This window comes from Colius striatus, chromosome Z (genome assembly GCF_028858725.1).
Source record: "Colius striatus isolate bColStr4 chromosome Z, bColStr4.1.hap1, whole genome shotgun sequence".
Taxonomy (NCBI): domain Eukaryota; kingdom Metazoa; phylum Chordata; class Aves; order Coliiformes; family Coliidae; genus Colius; species Colius striatus.
This window is the reverse complement of record NC_084790.1, coordinates 2,819,757-2,846,753: the sequence shown is the minus strand read 5'-3', so window position 1 is coordinate 2,846,753 and position 26,997 is coordinate 2,819,757. Positions and strand designations below refer to the sequence as shown.

The 26,997-nt window shown below is 59.6% G+C and overlaps 3 protein-coding genes across 4 annotated transcripts; all 3 read left to right on the top strand.

Moving 5' to 3' along the window:
* Window positions 1–1,457: 1,457 nt before the first annotated feature.
* Window positions 1,458–12,726, top strand: LOC104557913 (membrane primary amine oxidase-like). 2 transcript variants are annotated; one of them, XM_062018913.1, is made up of 4 exons: window positions 1,458–3,192; window positions 10,189–10,474; window positions 10,699–10,828; window positions 12,140–12,726. In XM_062018913.1, the coding sequence occupies exons 1-4, from the start codon at window positions 1,626–1,628 to the stop codon at window positions 12,422–12,424; spliced, it is 2,268 nt and encodes a 755-aa protein (XP_061874897.1). In that variant the 5' UTR covers window positions 1,458–1,625; the 3' UTR covers window positions 12,425–12,726. The 2 variants fall into 2 exon arrangements, with proteins under 2 accessions (XP_061874897.1, XP_010200605.2); XM_010202303.2 differs by lacking the exon at window positions 1,458–3,192 and adding an exon at window positions 5,834–7,573.
* Window positions 12,727–13,824: 1,098 nt separating this feature from the next.
* On the top strand, window positions 13,825–18,219 carry LOC104563262 (membrane primary amine oxidase-like). Its single transcript, XM_062019070.1, has 4 exons — window positions 13,825–15,471; window positions 15,570–15,855; window positions 16,980–17,109; window positions 17,262–18,219. The coding sequence occupies exons 1-4, from the start codon at window positions 13,902–13,904 to the stop codon at window positions 17,562–17,564; spliced, it is 2,289 nt and encodes a 762-aa protein (XP_061875054.1). The 5' UTR covers window positions 13,825–13,901; the 3' UTR covers window positions 17,565–18,219.
* A 3,937-nt stretch (window positions 18,220–22,156) lies between these two features.
* G6PC1 (glucose-6-phosphatase catalytic subunit 1) lies at window positions 22,157–26,649 on the top strand. Its single transcript, XM_010209654.2, has 5 exons — window positions 22,157–22,386; window positions 23,383–23,492; window positions 24,887–24,995; window positions 25,591–25,706; window positions 26,138–26,649. Exons 1-5 carry the CDS (start codon window positions 22,157–22,159, stop codon window positions 26,647–26,649), a joined length of 1,077 nt encoding a protein of 358 aa, XP_010207956.1.
* Window positions 26,650–26,997: the final 348 nt, after the last annotated feature.

Genomic DNA, 26,997 nt, shown 5'->3' with positions numbered 1-26,997 from the left:
TTGACTTTGTGGATGGAAAGACAGACTTGGAAGTCAGCGGTTCTTTGCTTAATTTGGGGCTGCTTGGAGGCATCTGATTCTCCCACTGGAGGCCAGTGGGTGTTGATGGGAGCAGGGAGTAGCTGTGGTGTCCTGTGTAGCCAAGGCTCTCTCTTCTGTCCTGTCTGTCCCTGTTGCTTGTGTCAGAGAGATGCTCTGGCAGGGAGCAGACACCCGTGTCCCTGGCCTGCCCAGCTGCAGCCTGGGCTAAAGAAGGCTGAGGCTGCCACTGGTGGTGAGGATAATGGAGTGTGTCCTATGGCAACGTGGCCTTCTGCCTACCAGTGTGGTGTCTGGTGAGCACGGCTGGAGAACCGCAGAGGGGCTGGGTCCAGGAGCAAGATCTGCTGCAGAGGAGAGCTGGAGGCAGTGCTGAGGCAGGGAGCGGGGCTGAGCCCCACCAGGAAACTCTGACGGGAGGAGGAAGAGAAGGCCAGGGTGAGGTGAGGTGAGGCTGGCAGCAGGAGTGGAAATGTTGGGTCGAATCTCCAGCCCTGGTTCTCTTGGATGCCTTGAGCTTCTCAGCACCAGCTCAGGGACAGGCAGGGTTTGTAGCTAAAGCTGTGTGTCTCGTCTACCCCAAACATCTGCCGCGTGGCAGGACGAAGCCCCAAGTTCTGTTGCCTGGTCACCTCGTTCTGCCAAGGCCTTTCAACAGCAGCGAGAGCTTCTGGAGGGGTTGGCAGAGGACAATTGGCCCTCAGCTTTTGGTAGAAACCCTGGAGGTGGCTGCTGAGCCTGGGGCAACAGCAGCCTGGCAGCACAGTGCCACCAGCTGCCCTCCTGCACACCATGGCTTGTGGTGGTTTTGTCTTTGAGGGAACTTCTGGAGAAGCTGCACCTCTGTTTATCTTTTGAATGGGAAGCGGACAAAAGCTTTGTGGTTTTTGTTGGAGTGGGATGCTGAGGCGTTAGTTAGCTCAGAGCCGTTCAGAGGTGCAAACTAAGAGCTGGTTGTTCGCTGCGTGCCATGGCCTGAATCTCATCCCGAACTACATCCCACCGTGCCTGCCAAAGCTTTTCTGCCACTACACAGATGGATGTGTTCTCAGCAAAGGCTTCCACGGGGAAGATTAAAAAAGGTAAAGCGAGCAGCAGTCCCGAGCTTGGCATCTTACTGCCAGGGAGAATGTTTACAAGGAAGCAGCCTGATAAACAAGAAAGCTCGTTGAGTCGCAAAGAGGTGAAATCCTACAGTGTGGCAACAGCTGCCAGCCTGTCAGAGCCTCGCAGTGGTCCCGGTCACCTCAGGCTGACTAAAAGGTCTCCGTTTTTCCAGGCAGCCTCAGGAAGCTAGGTTGGACCGAAAAAGTAACAGAGCTGTGTGAAACTTGTCTGAGTCACTGACCCTGCATCTCCACCAGTTCTTTCAGGGCACAGCTCTTGGAGGAGGACAGAAGCAGCTGAGAGAGGAGATCTGCCCTTTCTGGTCACCACGAATTTCAGATCTCCTCCCCTAGCCTCTCCCAGTCTTTTGTGCTTGCTTTCCTCGCTAATCCATCCAGCGCAGCGTAAACTGACAGAGGCAGCAGCGAGGAACCCTGCTCCGAGAGCTGCTGTGACTGCCCCGGGGACCAGCAGCAGCCATGCACATGAAAACCATCCTCATCCTCCTCGTCCTGGCTTTAGCCACCGTGTTCGCTTTGGTCTGCGTGTTGCTGACCAGGGGAAGGGCCCCCAGCCCCTGCCAGCAGCAGCCCCCGGCGCGGGCAGAGGCCGAGGAGAGCCGCAGCCGGGTGTTCGCCGACCTGACGGCCGAGGAGCTGGCGCAGGTGGTGCGGTACCTGCAGGGGCACCTCGGGGTGCCTCTGACCGACGCCTCCCGCGCCGAGCCCTCCGACAACTGCATCGCCTCCCTGGACGTGCAGCTGCCCGCCAAGGCCGAGGTGCTGCGCTTCCTGGACGAGGGGGGGGCTCGGCCGCCGCGGGAGGCACTGGCCGTGCTGTACTTCGGCGACCAGCCGGAGCCCAACATCACCGAGTACGTGGTGGGGCCGCTGCCGACGCCGGCGTATCACCGGGACGTCACGGCGCGCAAGTACGGCGGGAAGCTGCCCTACCACCGCAGACCCACGCTGGCTGTCGAGTACAAGCAGATTGCGGGGTTTTTAAGGAGCCAAGTCTTCCCCACGGCTCCGTCCTTCATGCACCAAGTCCTGGAGTATGACGGGAACAACCTGGCTGCCATGACGGCAGCTCCCCGCGGGTTCCGGTCCGGAGATCGCATCACCTGGTTGGCTTTGTTCCAGAACGTGAGCGGGTTCTTTGTGCACCCCGTGGGGCTGGAGGTGCTGGTGGATCACAGCAGCCCGGACACGTCCCGCTGGGCGGTGAGCAGGGTGTTCTACAACGGGCAGTACTACAGGGACATGGCCCAGCTGGAGAGCGCCTACGCGCAGGGCCGCGTCAGCGTGGCCAAGGTGAGGAAAGCGCCGCGGGACGGGGACTTCTCGTCCATGAAGCCGCGAGCGCCTGGGGCTGCCCCATTCCCTCTGCAGTACGAGCCCCAGGGCCCCCGCTACAGCGTGAGGGACAACCAGGTGCAGTTCCAGGCCTGGAGCTTCGCCTTCGGCGTGAGCGTGAGCACGGGGCTGCGCCTGTTTGACGTGCGGCACCAGGGCCAGAGGGTGGCCTACGAGATCAGCGTGCAGGAGGCCCTGTCGGTGTACGGCTCCAACTGCCCCGGCGGCATGTCCACCAGGTACATGGACGGCAGCTTTGGCATCGGCCGCTACAGCTCCCCCTTGGTGCGGGGGGTCGACTGCCCCTATTTAGCAACGTACCTGGACGTGCACTACCTGGCTCAATCCCAGGTCCCAAGAACTATTAAAAACGCCCTCTGCATCTTTGAGCACAACCTGGGCTCCCCTCTGAGGCGACACTACTCCAACCTGCAGTCGCTCTACTACGGGGGGATGGTCAACTCTGCTCTGGTCCTTCGGTCCATCGCGACCGTTGGCAACTACGACTACGTGTGGGATTTCATCTTCTATCAGAACGGGGCCATCGAAGGCAAGGTGCAGGCCACGGGGTACCCCAGCTCATCCTTCCTGCACGGGGATGGGCTGAGATACGGCAACAGGCTGTGGGAGCACACGCTGGGTACAGTGCACACCCATTCCGTCAACTACAAAGTGGACTTGGATGTGGGAGGTAGGTCTGGGTCTTTCTTGCATGTCTGCTGTGATACTGGTAAAGGCCCAGCACTTTGGGCTGTTGCCTCTTCATCTGTGGAGTCATTAATGACTGACACCAGATCTCTGCTTTTTCACTCTCCTAGCCTCTTCTTTCATTGCCAAATCACGGGGGTTTTTTCCCCTGTGCGTGAGGGAGTCTGTTGAGGTCGTGCAGCTGAAGGCAGTGGGAATTGTCTGGGAGCGCTATGTTCAACCCAGGGAAAGTATGAAAGGTAGCGGCTGGGGAATGTTTGTGTTTCCTTGAGGCCTCCCGCCTGGCAGGGTGCGTGTTGCCGTAGGCATGGGCAGGCAGACGGGCAGGCACAGCCCTGTCTGCAGGACTGGAGCTGTGAGCTTGCTCTTGCTGCGCCCGGGGCCGGTCCCGCTGCCCCTTGTAACTCGGGGAGAGTCCTTTGTGTATCTCGCCCGCCCGGCGTTGAGCATTGCAGCTGGACGGGGCTCTGCAGGGCTGGGCTTCTGCAGCTCTATCCCCGCTTCTCTTTTGAGGAAACTCTTGTAAGTTGGATCCGGAGCCTCGGGCTGCAAAGCCGCTGCAGTGAGCCAGTGACTTCCCCTGCTCCTGCACACACGCACGGGTTTTGGCAGCGCATCCCTGCCGGGGGTTATTTGAGTGCAGGGGCAGCCCCGTGCTGCCCGGCTGAGCCGGGACGCGCTGGCAGCCACCCCGGGAGGTACCGGGATGCTGAGCCTGAAAGCTCAGCTCTGCCGCCGCGCAAAGGCCACTCCAGTAACTGCAGCCCGGGAAGGTGCCGGGCTCCGGCGGTGCTGCGGGCGCAGATTTGTAGCACGAGGTGTCATGGAATCGTTTCGGTTGGAAAAGACCCTTAAGATCACGGAGTGCAACCCCTGCCCTCACCCAGCACTAACCCACGGCCCTCAGCACCTCAGCCCCACGGCTTTGGGATCCCTCCAGGGCTGGGCACTGCCCCAGCTCCCTGGGCAGCCTGAGACAACGTCTGATACTGAAAACTGCTCCTCTAGAAGACAGGGGGGAAACCAGTGTTTTCCATCTGCACGGAGCCAGAGGGATCACTGGTAGGCTGTGCCTGTACCGGCCTGAGGAGAAATGCAGCTCCAGTAACCCCATGCTGCCTCCTGGACCGTGGGATTCGTGGCAGAACTGCGTCTGTCAGGCTGCAGTTGGCTCAGAGCAAGTACTCAGTCCCAGCATGTGTCCTGTCTCATACCTGCCTGCCAGCCAGCGCTTTGTGTGGCCTTGAAAGGTGCTGCTGCTGTCCTCATGGTCAAAGCCAGAGCTTACAGTTGTCCTCTTCCTATAAACAAAGCTCCAAAGCTTGTAAAACACAGTTCCTGTGAGGTGACAAGGTCCTTTTCCGTGACGGCCGTGCCCCTCTGTTCCCTGCTCTGTTTACAGCCCCCGAGGCCCAGCTGCTGCAAAACCCTGTGGAGAGAGTTGTGTAAAACGTCAGACTCGGTCCCCTTAGTGAGGGAGGGGAGCCCTGTCCCGAGGAGCAGGGCTTGGGGCCATGTGGAGTGCTCCAGAGGCTCCCAGGATCTGCTCAGCACAGGGAAGGCGAAACTGCAGCGCAGCAAAAAGAGGTCGTCTCCCACTCAGGTTTCTTGGATCCTGATCTGAGGCTGCTGCAAGACCTGCAGGGAAAAGGGACAATTATTCCCTGTCTGGAAGTGAGAATGAAAACGTAAGCTCCCAAATTAACATGACCACAAGGGTGGTGGATTGATGTGGTGCTGTAGTGGTTTCAGCCCCTGCTCAGCTCCTCCTGCCTGTGCCACAAACTGTCTCCTAGAAGAGTGTGAAGTGGGCCACCATCTCTGAGAAGCTGTCCTTAACAGTTGGTGTTTGGGCTGGGTACAGTGGTGCCAGCCTCGCAGAAGCCCGTGGCCATGCAGGAGCAGCCTCCTTGGCCTGTGGTGAGATGGCCTCAGCCCCCTGCTTGCTCTCTCCAAAGGGCTGCTGGCTGCTTTCCTCCTCAGGGAAGATCTGTCAGGGTCACTGAACAGCGACCATTTCTGTCCGTGACAGCTCTTCTCTAAGGATCATGTCTGCAGGAGTGGGGTTGGGATGGCTGAATGGGGACAGATGTCTCCTGTCAGTCCTCCTGCAGCCTCTGATCTTCCTGGTACTCCAGGTCCTGCCTGCCGCTCGTTCGGCGAGTGCTGCCTGTTCTCACCGTGGACCTTCCTCCCATCTTGGTGTGTCTGCCCAAGGCTGAAGCCAGGCTGGAGCTGCCTGTCGCTTTCCTCAGGGCTGGGAGGGACTTGGAGGCAGGAGAAGGGCGACGGGGAGAACTGGGGTGTGGAGGCACTGGGGAGCCGGCGGGTCTTGGGCTGCCAGCCTGGTCTGGCCCTGCAGGGCAACGGGGCTGCTCCTGGGGTGCAGGAGCATGGGACTGGCTGAGCCTGCAGCCGTGACATTGCCACACCAGATGGGATGGGGTGTCCTGTGAGATACTGAGAGAGACAAAGGCCCTTTGAGCAGATGGAGGCTGGGGCTCTTCATGGTGTCACCTGCAGCGGGGAAAGCTTGGGGCAGCTTGGGGAGTGAGTCAGGCACCGTCTCCCCGGGGGGTTCCTCGGTGTGTCTGGCTGGGCTGGGGAGGAACAGGCTGAACTGGCTGTCACCTGTGATCTCCTCTCCGAGAGCCATGGGAGCTGCAGGTTCCCTCCCCACCTCGCCAGCAACGCCTTCAACGCCCACAAGTGAACCAAGAGCCTGGTCTGCGCGTGGGAGCCCGACTCTGGACGCTGCAGCCGAGCCGCACACGCCGTCTCTGCGCTCGGGGAAATGAATCCGAAGCTTCCCTACGTCCTGCTGCTGGGGGCTGCGGTGATCATCTTCGTGCTGTCCTGCATGCTGCTGAGCAGGGGGAAGCGCTCACCCAGCTGCGAATCCCAGCCCCACGTCGTGGAGAACACGGACTCCAGGAGCCGCAGCCGGGTGTTCGCCGACCTGACGGCCGAGGAGCTGGCGCAGGTGGTGCGGTACCTGCAGGGGCACCTCGGGGTGCCTCTGACCGACGCCTCCCGCGCCGAGCCCTCCGACAACTGCATCGCCTCCCTGGACGTGCAGCTGCCCGCCAAGGCCGAGGTGCTGCGCTTCCTGGACGAGGGGGGGGCTCGGCCGCCGCGGGAGGCACTGGCCGTGCTGTACTTCGGCGACCAGCCGGAGCCCAACATCACCGAGTACGTGGTGGGGCCGCTGCCGACGCCGGCGTATCACCGGGACGTCACGGCGCGCAAGTACGGCGGGAAGCTGCCCTACCACCGCAGACCCACGCTGGCTGTCGAGTACAAGCAGCTGGGAGCATTCTTAGAGATGGTGGCATTCGCTGCAGCCCCGACCTTCCTGAAAGAAGTCTTGGAGTACGACGGCACCAACGTGGCGTTTCAGACCACGGCACCTCACGGGTTCCGGTCCGGAGACCGTAAGTCCTGGTTGGTTGTGTTCCAGAACGTGAGCGGGTTCTTTGTGCACCCCGTGGGGCTGGAGGTGCTGGTGGATCACAGCAGCCCGGACACGTCCCGCTGGGCGGTGAGCAGGGTGTTCTACAACGGGCAGTACTACAGGGACATGGCCCAGCTGGAGAGCGCCTACGCGCAGGGCCGCGTCAGCGTGGCCAAGGTGAGGAAAGCGCCGCGGGACGGGGACTTCTCGTCCATGAAGCCGCGAGCGCCTGGGGCCGCCCCGTTCCCTCTGCAGTACGAGCCCCAGGGCCCCCGCTACAGCGTGAGGGACAACCAGGTGCAGTTCCAGGCCTGGAGCTTCGCCTTCGGCGTGAGCGTGAGCACGGGGCTGCGCCTGTTTGACGTGCGGCACCAGGGCCAGAGGGTGGCCTACGAGATCAGCGTGCAGGAGGCCCTGTCGGTGTACGGCTCCAACTGCCCCGGCGGCATGTCCACCAGGTACATGGACGGCAGCTTTGGCATCGGCCGCTACAGCTCCCCCTTGGTGCGGGGGGTCGACTGCCCCTATTTAGCAACGTACCTGGACGTGCACTACCTGGCTCATTCCCAGGTCCCAAGAACTATTAAAAACGCCCTCTGCATCTTTGAGCACAACCTGGGCTCCCCTCTGAGGCGACACTACTCCAACTTGCAGTCGCTCTACTACGGGGGGATGGTCAACTCTGCTCTGGTCCTTCGGTCCATCTCAACTGTGGGCAACCACAACTACGTGTGGGATTTCATCTTCTACCAGAACGGGGCCATCGAAGGCAAGGTGCAGGCCGCGGGGTACCCCAGCTCATCCTTCCTGCACGGGGATGGGCTGAGATACGGCAACAGGCTGTGGGAGCACACGCTGGGTATGATACGCACTCATTCTGTGAACTACAAAGTGGACTTGGACGTGGGAGGTAGGTCTGGGTCTTCCTCCTGCTTTGTGTCCCCCCTGACTACTTTTAGTCTCCCAGAGCTTGACATTCTATGGTCCTCATAAAGGTTTTTCTTCCTGAGCAGTGAAGAGCTGTTGTGATACAGGGTATTAGGCAGAACTTCTTCACTGAAAGGATTGTTAAACACTGACATTGTGTGTCAGTGGGGGGAGTTCCCAGCCCTGGAGGGATCCCAAAGCTGTGGAGCTGAGGTGCATGGGCCACGGCTGGGCAGGGCTGGGACTCCAGGAGCCTCAAAGTCTTTCCCAACCAAAATGATTCCATGGTAAGTTCCCCTTCTGTCCCCTCTTGTGTGCGTATCACGCAGAGCTGTGGTTCTCTGGGCTGGGTAACACCAGCAACAGTGTCCCCAGCCCCTGCTCCTCATGGGAAGAGGTTTGTCCCCTCTGCCTGGGCAGACAGCCTCGGCATTGCCCTGCTGGCCTCGACACCTACGGGGCTCTGCAGAAGTTATGATTTTTCCATCTGGTGCCCTGCCCTTGTCCCATGCCCCAAATGATAGAGTCGAGCAGGCTGGCTTTTTGGGATGTGGTTTCCAGCTCGCATTCCTACTTCCTCTGGCTTTGTCCCACTGTTGCTGCTGCTCGTGTGTGAGTGGGACAGGCTGCTGCCTTCCCCGTGGGGCTGTGGGCACAGCAGGCAGATGCTGGGCAGGCAGCCAGCACTCAGCTTGTGCTGAGCTTATCCCTTTTCACAGAATCTGAAGGGCTGGAAGGGACCTGGGAAGCTCATCCAGTGCAACCCCCCTGCCAGAGCAGCACCACCTAGAGCAGGGCACACAGGGACTCATCCAGCTGGGTTTGAATGTCTCCAGAGAAGGAGCCTCCACAGCCCATCTGGGCAGCTCCTTCCAGTGCTCCCTTATCTCAACAGGGAAGAAATTCTTCCTGTGTTTCTTTGGAACCTCTTCTGTTCCAGTTTATATCCATTGCCCCTTGTCCTGTCATTGACCATAACTGAGAACAGCCTGGCTCCATCCTCCTAATGTAAACATTAATAAGGTCACCCCTCAGCCTCCTCCAAGTTAAAGAGCCCCAGCTCCCTTTTCCCAGGGATCTGAGGGATCCTTTGCTTACACCAGCAACTGCAGCATCAGCTGCATTTTTCTCAGTCTTCCCCCTACTATTTGTGCCACGATTCTGTTCTTCTACTCCTGCTGGAATTGCATTTGCTGGGTGCTCCTGCCATCTACTGAGAATTTCTCAGTTTCCTTTTAATTGGGAAAAACAGATTTAGAGACTGGCCCACGTGGGTTTATGATGAGTTTCGAATACTTAGGTAAGAAAGGGGGATTGCAAAACTGCATCTTCCTGCTGAGGGAAGGCTGTGGGCCCTGGGGCTGTTTAGTCTGGAGGAGTCTGAGGGGGGAGCTCATTAACAGTTACCAGTATCTAAATGGTGGGTGTCGGGAGGTTGGGGCAGCGCTTTTTTTCTGTTGTCTCCAGTGGCAGGACAAGGGGTGATGGGCATGAGCTGGAGCACAAACAGCTCCCTTTAAACATTAGGCCAAACTCTTTCACTTGAGGTGAGGGAGCCCTGGCCCAGGCTGCCCAGGCAGGGTGTGGAGGCTCCTTCTCTGGAGGTTTCCAAACCCACCTGGACACGTTCCTGTGTGACCTCATCTAGGTGGAACCTGCTTCTGCAGGGGCTTGGGCTGGATGCTCTCTAAAGGTCCCTTCCTACCCCTACCACTCATTCTGTGAAAAGGAAGATGAAATCAGACTCTCTGCTACCACTGCAAGGAGAGGTGTGGAGTTACAAGTTTTGTTCACATCAAAAAAGGGAAGAAAACGAGCACAGTGGCAGTTTCTGGGCGTGGATCCTCTTCCACGGGGCTCTGGCCCCAGGGGCTGCTGAAACCTTCCAGGATTGTCAGAGATTCAATTCTGAAATGGCCTTTACACAGGCTGGGGATTCATGTGGGGCCGAGGGGAACAGGGCACAGCAGCCCCGTGTTCTGGCTGGGTTGGTCAGCGAGCGCCAAGCAGTGTCCCCTCTGCCAGTTGTGCTGGCACTGGCCATCCAGCACTCCCAGACAGCTCTTTGCCATCTTGTCCACAGGATTATTTGCAACTCCTGATGCTCTGAGGCTCTGGCTCTTCTTTGTGGAAAGACCTGAACTGCACGGCACTGCTCCAGCTCTGTGATGTGCAAATGCGCTCAGGGCCCAGGCTCTTCCCTGTGCTTTGCAGATCACAGGATGTGTGCTGATGAGCACAAACACGGTGCCAGGGCCATCAGGTGCTTGAGTTAATTAGTTTCTGTTAACACTGGGAAGCAAACCTGTTCTTCTGCACTGGGATGAGGCTCCTCTCTTGTTCTTCACCCAGGGTGAGAGTCCCCATGGCTGGTGATGAGTGCCCAGGTCAGGCAAACACATTGTTAAGCCATAGATAATACATAGTGTATAGTCCCAGTTCTGAGGAGCAGTAACTGCTCGTAGGGGCTGAAGCTGGTGCTCAGGTCCTGGGGTGCAGGAAAGGAGGATGAGGAGAACAATCACTGTTTGCAGTGACGTGCCTGGGGAACAGGGGACTGTGCAGATGCTCCTCAGCGACTTTGCCTGTGCTTTGTAGGGGTGAAAAACTCCTTGGTGGCCCACGACATGGCGTTTGAGATGGCACGGGCTCCCTGGAACCCAGAGCAGCAGATAGAGAGGCCACGACTCACCAAGAAAGTCCTGGACACAGAGGACCAGGCTGCCTTCCGCCTCCAGGAGAAGATGCCCAGATACATCTACTTTGCGGCCAACAGCAAAAACAAGTGGGGCCACCAGCGTGGCTACAGGATCCAGATCACCAGCTTTGCAGGGGACCACCTCCCTGAAGCCAGCTCCATGGAGAGGGCCATCAGCTGGGCAAGGTCAGGCTGCTTTGGCTGGGGGGATGGGTTCTCAGAGACACCAGCAGCCCCAGGGCCTGGGAGGCATCCCCCCATCATGGGGAAGCACAAATGCTCTCCTGGGTGGGGGTTGCTCAGCAGGAGCAGAACTGTGCTCTGCAGACTCTCTGGGGAGCTGGCTTTTAGCTCTTCCCTGCCTCAGGAGGCATCTCTTTTATCATCCCATCTCTTTTTCTCATCCTCAGGTACCAGCTGGCTGTCACCCGGAGGAAGGAGGAGGAGCCCACCAGCACCAGCATCTACAACCAGAATGACCCCTGGACGCCCACTGTTGCCTTTGCTGACTTCATCAACAACGAGACCATCACCAACGAGGTGGGCTGGGCTGGGCTGGAGCTGTAATAGCCAGCCCCAGGCTGAGCAGGAGCCCCAGGGCTGCCCCAAGGAGTGAGTGGGCTCAGCTGGGAAAGCAGCAGCCCTGGGGAATCACAGAATGGTGGGGGTTGGAAGGGACCTTTATAGATCATCCAGTCCAAACCCCTGCCAAAGCAGGTCCCACCTAGATCAGGTCACAGAGGTCCAGGTGAGTCTTAAAGACCTCCAAGGAAGGAGCCTTCACACCCTCCCTGGGCAGCCTGTGCCAGGGCTCCCTCACCCCAACACTGAAACAGTTTTTCCTTATGTTTAAATTGAACTTTTTATGTTCCAGCTTCTTCCCATCACCCCTTGATCCTGTCACTGGATGCAACAGGAATAAAAAAGTGCTGCCCCAATGTCCTGACACCCACCATTTAGATATTTGTAACTATGAATGAGCTCCCCCCTCAGTCTCCTTTTCTCCAGCCTGAGCAGCCCCAGGGCCCACAGCCTTTCCTCAGCAGGAACATGCTCCAGTGCCCTGAGCATCTTGCTGGCCCTGTGCTGGCCTCTCTGCAGCACTTCCCTGTCCCTCTGCAGCTGGGGAGCCCACAACTGGCCCCAGGACTCCAGATGAGGCCTCAGCACATGTGGCAGAGCAGAGCAAAGGGGAGCAGAAGCTCCCTGGCCCTGCTGCCCACACTCTGCTGGATGCCCCCAGGCTGCCATTGGCTTCTTGCCCACCAGGCCACGTTGCTGCTCATGGGCAGTTGATTCTCCCCCAGCAGTGCCAGGTCTGTCTCCTGGAGCTGCTCTCCAGCAGGTCACCCCCAGCCTGTGCTGCTGCAGGGGCTTGTTCCTCCCCAGCTGCAGGACTCTGCCCTTGCCCTTGGTGACCCTCAGCAGGTTCCTCTGTGCCCAGCTCTGCAGCTGGTTGAGACCTGGCTGCCTGGCAGCACAGCCTCTGGGCAATCAGAATGAGACAGCGAATTGAGTATCCCCTTTTCTGTGTGTCTGCTTGGTGTTTTGTGCACAGATTGTAAGGAGCTCATTTCTCCCTATTTAGAAATGCTGGCAAAACATCAGGAAAATCTCTGCAAGGTCAGAGCTTGGCCATGGGGGTCAGGGCAAGGGCTCTTCTGCTGGGTGGACATTCGTGGCTGTGGGCAGGTCTTTGGGGAAGGGAGGGGATCTTTGGCAGGAGGGAGGCCAGGCTGATGCCAGGGAGGTCTCCTCCTGCTCTCCTGTAACTTTCCGTGGCCCCTACACAGATTTTGGTCACTGCAGGCTTCTGAAATAACCCCGGTCTTGTGGATCTTCCCTGCCTAGGACCTGGTTGCGTGGATAACCGCTGGTTTCCTTCACATCCCACACTCTGAGGATATCCCCAACACCGTGACGGTGGGAAACGCTGTCGGCTTCCTCCTGAGACCCTACAACTACTACGACCTGGACCCTTCCATCTACTCTCACGACGGAGTGTTCTTCACCAGCGAGCAGGACGTCACGGCGTGTGACGTCAACCCCATCGCCTGCCTGCCCAAAACCGCCTCCTGCTTGCCAAGCTTCCCCCCCTTCACCTACGACGGCTTCCAGAACGTGAGCAGGCTGTAATGCTCCAGGAAGGCGTTAGGAGACAGTCAGGGACAGCGAGTTTACTGCTCCCGGTGGCTTTTTTTCCCCTTAGTGAAGTTGTCTCAGTCTCCAGCTGTGCAGCGACTTCGCTGCTCTGTCATTGCTTTTAAAATAGTGCTCTTTGAAAAGGGAAGTGTGATCCTCCTGGCATGATGCCTGACAGGGAGGCAGCATTATCTCTGTTAATCTCCGACTTTGAGTCTGTTGCAGGAGGAAAGTGAGGAGAAAACCCCCGTTCCTCTGCTGTAAAAGCAAGTGCTGTGTAGTGCCTGTCTCAGGTTAAAAACAATGAAAATGGTTCTGGTCCAGCGTTCTCTTGAGTGTCTCGTTCTTATGACTTACAGCAGCGTCTGCAGGGGGGGATAATCATGATGATGGGTCTCTATCATGTTTTCTGGATCCATTAAACCAGTCCAGAAGTGAGACTGAGTGCCCGTCCAGGGATGGGATGGGATGGGATGGGATGGGATGGGATGGGATGGGATGGGGAGCTGCAGGGCTCTGCAGGGATGCCTGAGGCAGAGCTAATGCTTGGAGTGAGGATGAGGATAGAGCCAGGGCCTCCTGGGCTGCAGCTCTCAACATCTCACTGCTGGGTACAGGTGAGGGGGAACAGAGGGGACTATGGCTCTTGCCGTCCCTATGCCAGCAGTGTTCCCATGGGTGTCTCTGCATGTGAGCCAGCTCAGCCCACGGCAGCCTGACGTGAGAGCCATGACATGGCCAGTACCACTGCCCCTTTGCTAGGATGCTGTGTGGCTCTGGAGGCTTCATCCCCTTCCTTGCAGCCCTGTCTACTCCAGGATCAGGAGCTACCTTTGTGGGGGCAAAAAGCATCGTTCCCTCCTTCCCTCCTGGCTGCAGGATGGAAGCCTTCCCATGTGTGAGGTCTTTGGCAGCAGTGTGGGATGCTATGATGTCTCTGCAGAGGCTGTAGAGATGGTGGTGGTGTGGCTGTAGCAGGATGGGGCTCGAGGCTGTGCTTAGCACTGCTCTGCACAGGGGAGCGTCATCTTTTGCGGTCTCTGCTGCCTGCCCAAGCTTTGTGTGTCTGTAGGGGGAGGGCTTAAGAGAAGGAGGTGCAGGGAGAGGCATTTATTTCCTCCAAGTGCCTGCATCTGCCCTCCCCAAGGTCATGCAGTGCAGCACGTGGGACAAGAGGCAAAAGACAGATGTAGAAACGTTAAGTTGATTTACAATTAGGTCCCACTGGGGGAAGCAGAGCCAAGCTGCCTTTTATGGCTCCCAGCAAATCCCAGGCGTGTCTGAACATATCCCCTGAGCCCTCCCTGCGAGCTCCTCCAGGCTGTTCCTGTTGAGAAAACAGAGAGGGGGGGGGAAAAACCCACCCAAACCCAACCAAACCCATCCCCTTCTGCTGGCGGGTTGCTGGGAGGATCCTGCAGCTGCAAACCCATCCCTCCAGACCGTGGGAGCTCTTGGTGCCTCAGCAACCATGAACGTGAAAACCGTGCTCATCCTCCTCGTCCTGGCTTTAGCCACCGTGTTCGCTTTGGTCTGCGTGTTGCTGACCAGGGGAAGGGCCCCCAGCCCCTGCCAGCAGCAGCCCCCGGCGCGGGCAGAGGCCGAGGAGAGCCGCAGCCGGGTGTTCGCCGACCTGACGGCCGAGGAGCTGGCGCAGGTGGTGCGGTACCTGCAGGGGCACCTCGGGGTGCCTCTGACCGACGCCTCCCGCGCCGAGCCCTCCGACAACTGCATCGCCTCCCTGGACGTGCAGCTGCCCGCCAAGGCCGAGGTGCTGCGCTTCCTGGACGAGGGGGGGGCTCGGCCGCCGCGGGAGGCACTGGCCGTGCTGTACTTCGGCGACCAGCCGGAGCCCAACATCACCGAGTACGTGGTGGGGCCGCTGCCGACGCCGGCGTATCACCGGGACGTCACGGCGCGCAAGTACGGCGGGAAGCTGCCCTACCACCGCAGAGCCGTCACCGGTAAGGAGTACGAGGACATCAACACCCTCATCCGGAGGGAGCTGAGGAAGGCCCCGCTCTTCCTTGCCGCCTGCTGCGAGTCCGACGGGACCGACCTGGCCATCCTCACGACGGCCCCGAGGGGCTTCAAGTCCGGCGACCGCACGAGCTGGTTTGTTCTCTTCCACAACGTGCCTGGCACCGGTTATTACCTCTCACCGGTGGGGCTGGAGGTGCTGGTGGACCACAGGGACCTCCAGGTCTCCCGCTGGCAGCTGCGCCAAGTCTTCTACAACGGCCGGTACTTTGCCAGCGTGAGGCATCTGGAGGATGCGTTTGTGGCCGATTCGCTGGAGGTGGTCAGGATTGAGAAGCCCCGGGCTGAGACAGTGCTGGGCTCGATGAGACCCAGGAGCCCGCCCGGCTCCCCGGGTCCGCTGCCCTACGAGCCCCAGGGTCCCCGCTACAGTGTCAGGGACAACCACGTCACCTTCCAGGGCTGGAGCGTCGCTTTCGGCATGAACCCCAACACCGGCCCGCGCCTCTTCGACATCAGGTTCCGCGGGGAGAGGATTGTCTATGAGCTGAGTCTTCAGGAAGCCTTAGCCCTGTATGGCTCCAACTGCCCCGGGGGCATGTCCACCCGCTACATGGATGGGAGCTTTGGTATCGGCAGGTTTTCCTATGAGCTTGTGCGGGGCGTCGACTGCCCCTACACGGCAACCTACGTTGACAGGCACTACCTGGCAGAGTCAGACACCCCCAAAACCAACCAAAACTCCCTGTGCATCTTTGAGCACGACGCCGCCATCCCTCTGCGGCGCCACTTCTCCGACTCGCAGTCGCTGTACTACGGCGGGCTGCGGAAAAACACGCTGGTCATCCGCGCCATCTCCACCCTCATCAACTACGACTACATCTGGGACTTCATGTTCCACGGCAGCGGGGCTGTGGAGGTCCGGGTGCACGCCACGGGATACATCAGCTCCTCCTTCCTCCACGGCCAAGGCACCGACTACGGCAACAAGGTTGGGCCCCACACGCTGGGGTCGATGCACCTCCATCACATCCACTACAAGGTGGATCTGGATGTCGATGGTAGGTCTGGTTGCCTTTGCTTGTGGCCATGGTTGATCCCGGGCTGCGGCTCTGCCTGAGATGAGGAGCTTGAGAGGATGCTTTCTTCTGTTTCACAGGGCAACTCAACTCCCTGGAGACACACGACATGGGGTACAAGCTCGCGAAGGATCCTTGGAGCATGCAGAACACCATGGAAAGGCTGTACCTCCGCAGGGAAAGGCTGGAGAAGGAGGACGAGGCGGCTTTCCCACTCAATGGCCCCATGCCCCGCTACCTCTCCTTTACCAGCCCCAGGCCCAACGAGTGGGGCCATCTGCGCAGCTACCGCATCCAGATCACCAGCTTCGCTGGGGAGCACCTGCCTGCCAGCAGCCCCATGGAGAGGTCCATCAGCTGGGGCAGGTGGGTGCCAGGGATGGGGATGGGCTTCTGTCACTTTGTCCCTTGCTGCTCCTGCCTCTCAGCAAAGCAGGGGGCTGCTGCCTCCCAGCAAGTCCAGGGAAGGGTTAAACAGCAAACATGCACAATTCTTGGCTCTGAAAATCCCTTTGGTAGTTGCTCAGTGACATCTGTATGCAATAATTCACAGGCAGGAATCCGACCCCAAATAAGATTAATTTGGGAGCAATCACGTGTGGTTTTCCCTGCGAGGGCAACCGGGCTGCAGGATGAGCTCCTGAGGGAAGTGCTCGCATCCCCGGATCTTGACGTCTTCATCCGAGGACAGAATGTCTTTTGGAAAACATTTGGGATAAACACAGAGCTGGCTAACAGCCAGGGTGAAACTTAATGGTTCCTGTCCTGGCGGGGAGCGGGGGTTGTAGAAGTTAAACAGATCCATGGCTGGAGCGAGTGTGTCAGGCAGCAGCGTCTGCACTTGGATATGTTTGTGTCTCCCAGCTGTGCTGGAGCAGCTATGGGCAGGGAGTGATCCTTTGTGAGGCAGAAGGTGCCAGGGCTGCTGCCTGTCTCTGCTCTGCTGGTCCCTGCCAGCCCTCTGCCCCACTGACCCAGGGCAGGTCACTTGGCATGTGCCAGGGATGCATCCAGCCCCTGTTTGCCAATGACTCGCCATGCTGGGGGATGCCTCATGCCAGCAGGGATGAGCCTCTGCTCCCCATGCCAGCAGGGATGAGGGGTGAGCCCCTCTGCTCCCCATGCCATCAGGGATGAGGGGTGAGCCCCTCTGCTCCCCATGCCAGCAGGGATGAGAGATGAGCCCCTCTGCTCCCCATGCCAGCAGGGATGAGGGGTGAGCCCCTCTGCTCCCCATGCCAGCAGGGATGAGAGATGAGCCCCTCTGCTCCCCATGCCAGCAGGGATGAGCCCCTCTGCTTCTCATGCCAGCAGGGATGAGGGGTGAGCCCCTCTACTCCTCATGCCAGCAGGGTTGAGCCCCTCTGCTCCCCATGTCAGCAGGGATGAGGGATGAGCCCCTCTGCTCCCCATGCCAGCAGGGATGAGGGGTGAGCCCCTCTGCTCCCCATGCCAGCAGGGATGAGCCCCTCTGCTCCCCATGCTGACAGGTACCAGCTGGCTGTCACCCGGAGGAAGGAGGAGGAGCCCACCAGCACCAGCATCTACAACCAGAATGACCCCTGGACACCCACTGTTGCCTTTGCTGACTTCATCAACAACGAGACCATCACCAACGAGGTGAGATGGGGTCTGCTGGGTGGAGGGGAGCAGAGCCCTTGGGTTCCTGCCCCAGGCTGGGGCTTCACCCATCCCGTGACCAAACTGCGTGGCTGCTGGGCTGGAATGGTCACACTCAGTCTGACGAGGCTCCCGGCTCCCCTCCTGCCCAGGACCTGGTTGCCTGGATCTCCGTGGGCTTCCTGCATGTCCCCCACGCTGAAGATATCCCCAACACCGTGACTGTGGGCAACGGCGTCGGCTTTTTCCTGAGGCCCTACAACTACTTCAACCAGGACCCCTCGGTGGACTCACCTGACAGCGTCTACTTCAGCAGCGAGCAGGAGGCCGGGGCTTGCAGGGACAACCCCCTCGCCTGCCTGCCCCACGCTGCCTCCTGCACCCCCAACCTGCCCCCCTTCAGCTACGGGGGCTTCCTCAACCTCAGCCTGGCCCCACAGCCCGGCCAGCTCTGAGGGGGACGGGGCCAGCGCTGCCCCTGTCCCCACGGCTGCGGGTGACCCGTGTCCAGAGGCTGCTGTGTCCGTGGAGGGGCTGTGCCACACGCCAGGACCTGCCCTCCCCACCCCTGGGATGGTTTCTGGAGGGGGTCAGCTGTAGTTTCCACACTGCCAAAGGCCAACCCAGAGATAGCCCCGAGGAGTGATTTTTGGAGACTCCATGCAGGATGCCGCGGGGTGCCCAGGGCTGCTCTCGTCCTCTGGGACTGGGGCTTCTGACACCTCCCCAAGGTAGGCTGGTGCACACAGGGCACTGCACAAAGCCACAGCTCCCCTCACAGCCACAGTCCACCCCGAGGTTTTGCCTGTGATGGAGGGAGTGAGCAGTGTGGTGGCCACTGTAGCCCAGGTGCAGCCCGGACACCAGCAGCTCTGTGATGCCCAAAATATCCACCCTGGCCCCGTGGTCACTGCAGCCCCAGGCTTGCCAGCCCCAGGAGTTGCTGAGCTCTGGCTGCTGTGGCAATGCCAAGCTCTGGGGATAGGGATGGTGCACCAGGACCCAACAAGAGGGACACAGCACCAGACCATGGGACTGGCACTGCCTGGGCTGAGCTGCCCTGTGTTCACCCCACAATAAACAGGCACTTGGGTGCTTTTTCTGACCAAACTGCTCCAGAGTGCTCTGTGGCTCCTGCAGGTGAGGGCCACAGCCCCGGCACTGTCGATGCTGCAGGTGCTGGTGCCCTGTAACAGATGGTCCTGGCTCTGCTCTGCAGTGCTCACGAGGGTCCAAGGGCCACAGTATGGTGCCCGGCACAGCTGCACGAGCATGCACTGGCCATGCTTTTGGACCCTGGGTGCTGGCAGGAGGCTCCTGCCAGGGAATATGGGACAAACAAGGGAGTTAATGTGTAACAGCTGTATTGAGCCTCGTTAATCGGTTCTGGCCTTGGCTGCTGCCTGGCCTGCACAGCCCTGGGCTGTAGGATCCCACAGCCTCTGCAGCTCAGCTGGTTTTGGGGGCACTGGGGGACTTGGGGAAGGTGGTTCAACTCCAGCCTCACAGCCCTGGCTCATGGCTGCAGATGCCAAACAGTGGTCAGTGTGTCCCCAGGGAAATGGTGGGTGTCCATCCCCTCTGACCTCTCACCGTGGGAGATGGATCTGCCCACAGCCACAGTCTGATGGGCTTCAGAAGCCCACACAGCAGTGGTGCATCCCCCCAGGAGCCATTTGGGATGTTGGACAGAGTGGGCAGCTCAGGGACACAGGCTCATTGCAAGGTTGCAGCAGTCCCTGGGTGCCCTGGGGTGACAGTGGGGGGGCCACACCAGTGTGAAGGTGACAACTGGCCGTCTCCCAGCCTGCTTCTGTATGCTCACACAGGTGCAAATACTGCCTGGACTCTGCCCATGTGCTCACGGAGGCAAGTCCAGACACTCCTGTGCTGGCAGTGTCCCAGTTGGCTGCCTACTGCCCTGCCCCAGCCCTTGCAGCAGGCTGGGAACTTTCTGGAGGGAAGGCTGGCAGCACGTGCGGGACGTTGCAGCGTCTGCGTGTGCTGCAGCTTCATCCGGTGCCTCGGGAGTCACAGGAACACCGTGTCCCACAGACAGCCCTGACACTGCAGGCAAGCGGCTCCTGGGCTGCCAGGGCAGAAATAAAACACCCTCAGCCTGGCCTAGTTCCTCCCCTGGGAAAGTTTGCAATGTTCCTGCCCCAGACTGTTTGTAAGGCATGTCCCTGGATGCCCCGTGCAGGGGACAAGCTGCTGGAGCCTGGCACGGTGCTCCCAGAGTTGATGTAAAACCTCCCTGATGAGGTCAGCAGCTCCAGCCTGCCCTGGTTTTGTGGGGCTGGGGGTGTTGTACCCAAAGCACAGGGCACAGAGCTGGCACTGGGAAACCTCCATTGCGTGGCTCCCGGCAGCTCTGGTGCCCATCTGCCTCAAACCACGTGCAGCCTGACCACAGCACAGGGGGATGCTGGACCATGACACTCCAGCAGCAGCACAGCTTGGGTGGCATCTCTCCATGGCTTCCTTCCTGCTTATGCTGGAAGGAAAGAGGTGGCTGCTCCTGTCTATTTTCCCATTCTCTCCCCAATACAGCCACGGTTTTCCTGCAGTGATTCTTTCCAAGGGGACTGGAGCACACTAGTCCCCATCCCCCAGCACCTTTTGCCCCTGTTTTCTGCTGTGAAATCTCTCAGGGAGAATTTACTGCTGACTGTTTCAAAATACTTTTGAGCAGAAGCCAAGTCTGTTGCATTCCTTCACGCTGGCCAAAGCCACTCTTGGTTGAGGACCCTGCAAATGAGCTGCTGAAGAACTTGTTTTGCAAGAGCAATTTCATTTCTGTGCAAACTTCTGCTTTGTTGGTGGGGTTTTTTTTCTGTAGGCTGGGAGCTTGGTCCAGGGGCTGGGATGCCTGAGCCCATCTCCCCTGGGATCAGTGAAGCTGAGCTGGGAGGGATGTGCCTGTTGGTATGGCTGACCCTGCAGCATTTGCACTGGTTCTCTCCCAGGGACTCAAACAGAATCACAGAATGGTGGGGGCTGGAAGGGCTCTGCAGAGCTCCTCCAGCTCAACCCCCTGCTAAAGCAGGTTCCCCTCCATCAGGGGGCACAAGAACGTGTCCAGGTGGGTTTGGAAACCTCCCAAGAAGGAGCCTCCACACCCTCCCTGAGCAGCCTGGGCCAGGGCTCCCTCAACTCAGCACCAAAGGAGTTTCTCCTTGTGTTTAGTGGAATGTTTTGTGTTCCAGTTTATGTCCATTACCACTTGTTCTCTCCCTGGACAGTGCAGGAAAAAGTGTCACCCCATCCTCCTGCCACCCACCCTTCAGGTACTTCAGTGTTGATGAGACCCCTCCTCAGTCTCCTCCAGCCTGAGCAGCCCCAGGGCCCACAGCCTTTCCTCAGCAGGAACATGCTCCAGTGCCCTGAGCATCTTGCTGGCCCTGTGCTGGCCTCTCTGCAGCACTTCCCTGTCCCTCTGCAGCTGGGGAGCCCACAACTGGCCCCAGGACTCCAGGTGAGGCCTCACCAGGGCAGAGCAGAGGGGGGAGCAGAGCCTCCCACTGCCCACACTCTTCCTATTACTCAACTTTCATTTCCTTCACATGCATTTCCAGTTCACTGATGGCACTGAGGAATTTGCCCCCCAGTGCTGCCCTGGCAGCCCCAGCCTCATGAGGCAGGTGAAGGCCAGTTTCTAACCACCCAGCTGCCCTCAGAGCACGGGTGTTTGCACATCTGAGCCCTCTTCCTCAGCCCGTATCCCAGGGAGGAAGGTTTGCTTCCCTGTTAGGGCCCCTTGGCTCCCTGGCTACGTGCAAGGCAAGAGGGCAGGATGCTGCCCGCAGAGCCCACCGTTTGCAGGCAGGACTCGTGCTGGACACGACCTCTGCCTGCTCTGCACCATGGCAAACTGCTCTGTAAGGGTTCAAGGATCTTGACCTGAACTTTCTCGAGGAGGGAGATAAGTGATGCATTTTCACTGGCTGCTAATGATTAACGCCTGGTTGCTTGTTCCCCCAGCAATGTCTGTTGTGCTGCAGTGGGCCCTGGCTGGGAACCCAGTGTCACTGCTGTGGGGCTGCACGTCCGTGATGGCCGGACAGAGATGGAGAAGGAGGTTTCTCCTGCCAGGCTGACTCTGTGTCCTCAGGCTCCTGGAAACAAGCTCTCCTGGGAGGAACAGGATGATAGAGCTGCCGTGCAGGCGCTGCTGGCAGTGTGTGCGAGGTGAGGACAGGCCAGCAGCAGAGACCTGGCACTAACGGGACAAGCCATGTGCTCAGATCCTTCCTCACAGCCAAGTCTGACGAGGCAGTTCTGTGCAGGAAGGGGTTAACCCCGGGGAGCATTGCTGGGAGCAATGCCTTCCCTTCCCATCTGCAAAAGTCCTTTAACTCCCACAGCAGAGATGAGGAAAACAGGGCTGGCAGCCAGGAGCTTCCCAGGCCTCGACGCCTGAGGCTGCGAGGAGTTCCAGAAGCAGCTTGGAACGGTTCCCATTACAGAGTCCTGGTTAAATCAGCCTGGCCAACACCACGGGCAGAGAGGTGTTTTGACATCAGCTGGAGGTTTCGACTGACACAGGGGTGGCGGGCAGCCTGCTCCCCACCTCGTGCACGACCCGTGAGCACCCCTGGGATGCTCCAGAGGCGCCTGGGGTGACGGCAGAGAGAGGGGAGGAATGTGGCAGCTCCACGGTGCTGTTCGCACCGAGTGTGGGTGCTCCAGCCTCCTCCCCCATGGCAGAGCAAGTGCTGGTTCAGTGGGAGCAGCTGAGCTGTTGTCCTGGGAAGGGACAGGAGGAGAGGGGGCCGCAGGACCCCCCGAGTGAGGCTGCAAGTGCCGGTGCCAGAGCTCCCCGTGCCCCACGTGCCCTCGGAGCTTTGCTTTTCCCTTTTACGTAACGTGTTCCAAACATGTTTGTAACAACCCCCCGGTGATGCACCTTTGGCAAAAGTGGTTTTGGGTCCAAAGATCAGTGCTGGGACAAGCGACCTGCCTGTGGCAAACAAGAGCCTGCGGAGTATAAAACGCGGGCGGCGCGGGGGAGCGCGGGAGAGCCTGAGCTGCGCCGGGGACCAGGATGGAGTCCAGCGTGAACCTCCTGCATGACCTGGGCATCCAGGCTACACACTGGCTGCAGGAGCACTTCCAAGGCTCCCAGGACTTGTTCCTCTTCATCTCCTTCGCTGCTGACCTCAGGAATGCTTTCTTTGTCCTCTTCCCTGTCTGGTTCCACTTCAGTGAGTCGGTGGGCATCAGGCTCATCTGGGTGGCCGTGATCGGCGACTGGCTCAACCTCGTCTTCAAGTGGTGAGTGGCCCTGAGCCACCCCTCTCTCTCTCTGGGCACCTTGGCACAGTTGGACTAACGTGGGCCTGGTGTGTGCTGGCGTGACACAGAGAGCAGAGCTCAAGCCTCAGTTTGGCAGTGGGGTCTGTCCTGAGCCCACGCAGTGACAGCTCTCCCCTCCTCCTCAGAAGCCAGGCAGAGAGGGGGTGGGGGGCTACAGGGCACAGAGGCCCTCACCACCGTAGGGCCATGGAGGTGGCCTGACACGGCTCTGATCTGTGGGATCAAGGCTTGGTGCTCCCCTGATCTTTTAGGCAAGTGTTTCCCATGGGTAAGCCAGGACACTGGTGTCCCCTTCGCTCCCATGGCTGATCCTGCTGGCATCACTGACACTAAGGGAGTTGTGGTGGGGTGCCCATGAGGGACCTGGGCACCACTCCAGGCAGGGGATGGGCTCATGGCCAAGTCAATTGTGCCATGAGACCAGTCTCCCTGGCATCACAGCCTGGCAGGGCTTAGTGTCAGCTGGGTGCTGGCCACAGCAGCACTGCACCAGCACAGTGCCATCCCCACGGATGAGTTTCAATGTCCCAGAGGTCTGGGGCTGCTTGTACTCACAGGAAGGGGCTGCACCCGTGAGTGCAGGGGCCCAGCAGTGTGTGTGGGGACGTCTGCTGGCAGCCCTGCCACTGTGGCTGCCCCACAGCTCAGACCCCCAGGATGCCCACACCGCCTGCACGTGTGACAGAGGCTCTGCCTGTGATGCCACCACGAGACAGTTACTCTTGGCCTTAAAAAGAATTAGAGGGGGCAGACACTGATCCTCCTTGATTTGCTCCTGGGATGTTCTTGCTGTTCCCCTTTGGGGGCCAGACTGGGGACAGGTTGGGACCAAGTGACCAGCTGGATGCTGTGTATGTTGGGACGTCCTGGACTGCTCATGGGTCCTTTGCCTGGAACTACAGCCCGCTGTGGTGCCCAGGAGCCCTACAGCCCTCCATTCTCTTTTCTTTTCAGGATCCTCTTTGGGGAGAGACCATACTGGTGGGTCCACGAGACAGACTATTACAGCAACAGCTCTGCTCCAGAGATCCAGCAATTCCCACTCACCTGTGAGACCGGCCCTGGTAGGGATTCCCCCCCCCAGCCCTGGAGCAAGCACTTGCACAGGGGGTGTCAGTCCCTGCCAGGAGGGACATGCTGGCACATGTGTCCATGGCTGGCAGCCCCCTGGCAGCACTCACCTCGGGACAGCTCTTGAGAAAGGGCTTTTGTCCTTGGGCGGGGGGAGGAGGGGGAGGAAGGGCAGCCCCTGCACGGAGCAGACCTTGACCCTCGGTGCAGACGTGGCAGTTCAGCAGGAACCCCTGCCCGTGCTCAGCCACAGCCTCAGCCCGTGCTGGGGCCGTGCTCTGCCCTGCAGCCCCGGCTCCGTAAGGAAGAGGCTTTGCCTGGTTTCCCAGCAGCTCTGCCTGGACTTTGCCCGCTGCTTTCCACGGGAGCAGGGGAAGGGCTGCAGACATCCCTGGCGTGCTCAGCATGAGCTGTCAGGGATGGTCATTGCCCAGTCTTGCCTGCCAGACAGGCAGTGGAGGGAGTGCCATGCTCCTACATCACTCCTGCCATGCTCCTACATCACTCCTGCCATGCTCCTACATCACCCCTGCCATGCTCCTACACCACTCTTGCCATGCTCCTACACCACTCTTGCCATGCTCCTACACCACCCCTGCCATGCTCCTACATCACCCCTGCCGTGCTCCTACGCCACTCTTGCCGTGCTCCTACGCCACTCTTGCCATGCTCCTACACCACCCCTGCAATGCTCCTGCACCACCCCTGCCATGCTCCTACATCACCCCTGCCATGCTCCTACACCACCCCTGCCATGCTCCTACATAACTCCTGCCATGCTCCTACATCACTCCTGCCATGCTCCTACACCACCCCTGCCATGCTCCTTCATCACTCCTGCCATGCTCCTTCATCACCCCTGCCATGCTCCTACATCACCCCTGCCATGCTCCTACATCACCCCTGCCATGCTCCTGCATCACCCCTGCCATGCTCCTGCATCACCCCTGCCATGCTCCTGCTCCCACACCACCTCTGCCATGCTCCTACACCACCTCTGCCATGCTCCTACACCACCACTGCCATGCTCCTGCATCACCCCTGCCATGCTCCTGCATCACCCCTGCCATGCTCCTGCTCCCACACCACCTCTGCCATGCTCCTACACCACCTCTGCCATGCTCCTACACCACCACTGCCATGCTCCTGCTCCCACACCACCTCTGCCATTCTCCTTCATCACCCCTGCCATGCTCCTACACCACCACTGCCATGCTCCTACATCACCCCTGCCGTGCTCCTTCATCACCCCTGCCATGCTCCTACACCACCCCTGCCATGCTCCTGCATCGCCCCTGCCATGCTGTTCCCCACTCCCACCTTGCCTGCACCCTGGGTGGAGCTGGATCTGAAGCAGGGTCTGACCAGTGGCTGTTTTCTCGCCCAGGGAGCCCTTCTGGCCATGCCATGGGTGCAGCAGGCGTGTACTACGTCATGGTGACAGCCCTCCTCTCTGCTGCCATGGGGAAGAAGCAGACAAAGACACTCAAATACTGGTAAGCTGTGTGCCAAGGCCACCCATGCTGGGCAGAGGCTGCTCTAGACCTGAGAGACCGTGGCTGTTTAGCCTAGAAAAGAGAAGGGAGGACCTCACTGAGACTTCAAGTAACTAGTGGGTAAATGTCAGGAGGATGGGGCAACACTTTCTTCTGTTGTCTCCAGTGACAGGACAAGGGGCAATGGACATAGCTGTAACACAAAAAGTTCCACCTGATTAGGAGAAGAAGCTTGTTTGGTGCTGAGGTGAGGGAGCCCTGGCCCAGGCTGCCCAGGGAGGGTGTGGAGGCTCCTTGGGAGGTTTCCAAACTCACCTGGACATGTTCCTGTGCCCAGTGATCGAAGGGAACCTGCTTTAGCAGGGTGTTAGGCTCTGGGGGTCCCTTCCAGTCCCATTCTGGGATTCTGTGACACACAGATGAGCCCATGGAGGCACAAGGCTGTGGGCAGAGAGCTGGGCTGTGGTACCCCAGGTGGGATGTGCTGGAGGACGGGCTCTGTGGGGCAGGCAGGTACTGCTCAGGGTGCTCAGTGGCAGTGCTCTGGGCAGTGTGAGACAGCCCTGGCACCAACGTGGCTGCCTGTCCCTCGCAGGGTGCTGTGGATGGTGCTTTGGATGGGGTTCTGGGCAGTTCAGGTCTGCGTCTGCCTGTCCCGAGTCTTCATTGCTGCTCACTTCCCCCATCAGGTCATCGCAGGGGTCATCTCAGGTGAGTGCATCTGACTCCCCCTGCAGCACTGGGCAGGAAGGGTGCACAACCCAACAGAAGCGTGTGAGGTCATAACACAAAGCTGTGTCCATGGCCCTGCACTTCACCACCACGGGCAGGATGCCCTCCAGGACATGCCCTTTTCCCTATCCCATTTGAGGCACGAGTCCTGGTCATCTGGACCGGGCACTGCTGGCTCTGAAGGACTGGCAAGGGCAGGTTTGGGGTGTAAAAGGACATCAGCAGGGGAAGAAGCAGAATTGGGACACCTGTGAGCAATGGGGCACAGCGGTGGCCGTTCAGGGCAGGCTACAGCGCATGGGAGCACCTGGGTATCCCCAGGGCTGTGGGATCTGCTCAGATCCACTGCCCCGAGGCACAGCATCACTCACCGCTGAGCACCACCTCCTCTTCTGCTTCCTCACTGGCAGGGATGGTCGTGGCCAAGACCTTCCAGCATGTCCAGTGCATCTACCACGCCAGCCTCCGCCGGTACCTGGGGGTCACCTTCTTCCTCTTCAGCTTCGCCCTGGGCTTCTACCTGCTGCTGCGGGTGCTCGGCGTGGACCTGCTCTGGACGCTGGAGAAGGCACAGAAGTGGTGTGCCCGCCCTGAGTGGGTTCACATCGACACCACCCCCTTCGCCAGCCTCCTGCGTAACCTGGGCATCCTCTTCGGGCTGGGACTGGCCCTCAACTCCCACATGTACCTGGAGAGCTGCCGGGGCAAGCAAGGACAGCGGCTGCCCTTCCGCCTGGGCTGCATCGCTGCCTCCCTCCTCATCCTCCACCTCTTTGATGCCTTCAAGCCTCCCTCACACATGCAGCTGCTCTTCTACGTCCTCTCTTTCTGCAAGAGTGCAGCCGTGCCGCTGGCCACCGTGGGCCTCATCCCTTACTGTGTCTCCCAGCTCCTGGCCACACAGGACAAGAAGGCTGCCTAGGAGAGCTCCTGCGGGTAACAGGGCGCCCAGGCAAGCAGCTGCCCTGGCTCTGGGCTCGGGGGCAGCCGCTGGACCATGGCTGCTCCTCAAACACTTGTTTGCTTCCCACTAAATCTGCACAAACTGACTCCACACCGGGAGCAGACTGCAAAGGCACTGCTGAGGGGCTCCCACGGCACGGACTCGCAACGCCAGTAGTGCCATAGGCTTGGGTGGTCTGCAGGCAGCTCCCAGGGCCCTCCTGCTGCCTTTCCTGTGCCCAGGAGCCAGCAGCAACCCGGGGAGCGGGGAAGACCCTGCACTCCCCTGCAGCTCATGGGGATGTGTCACGTTCACACTGCAGTGCTG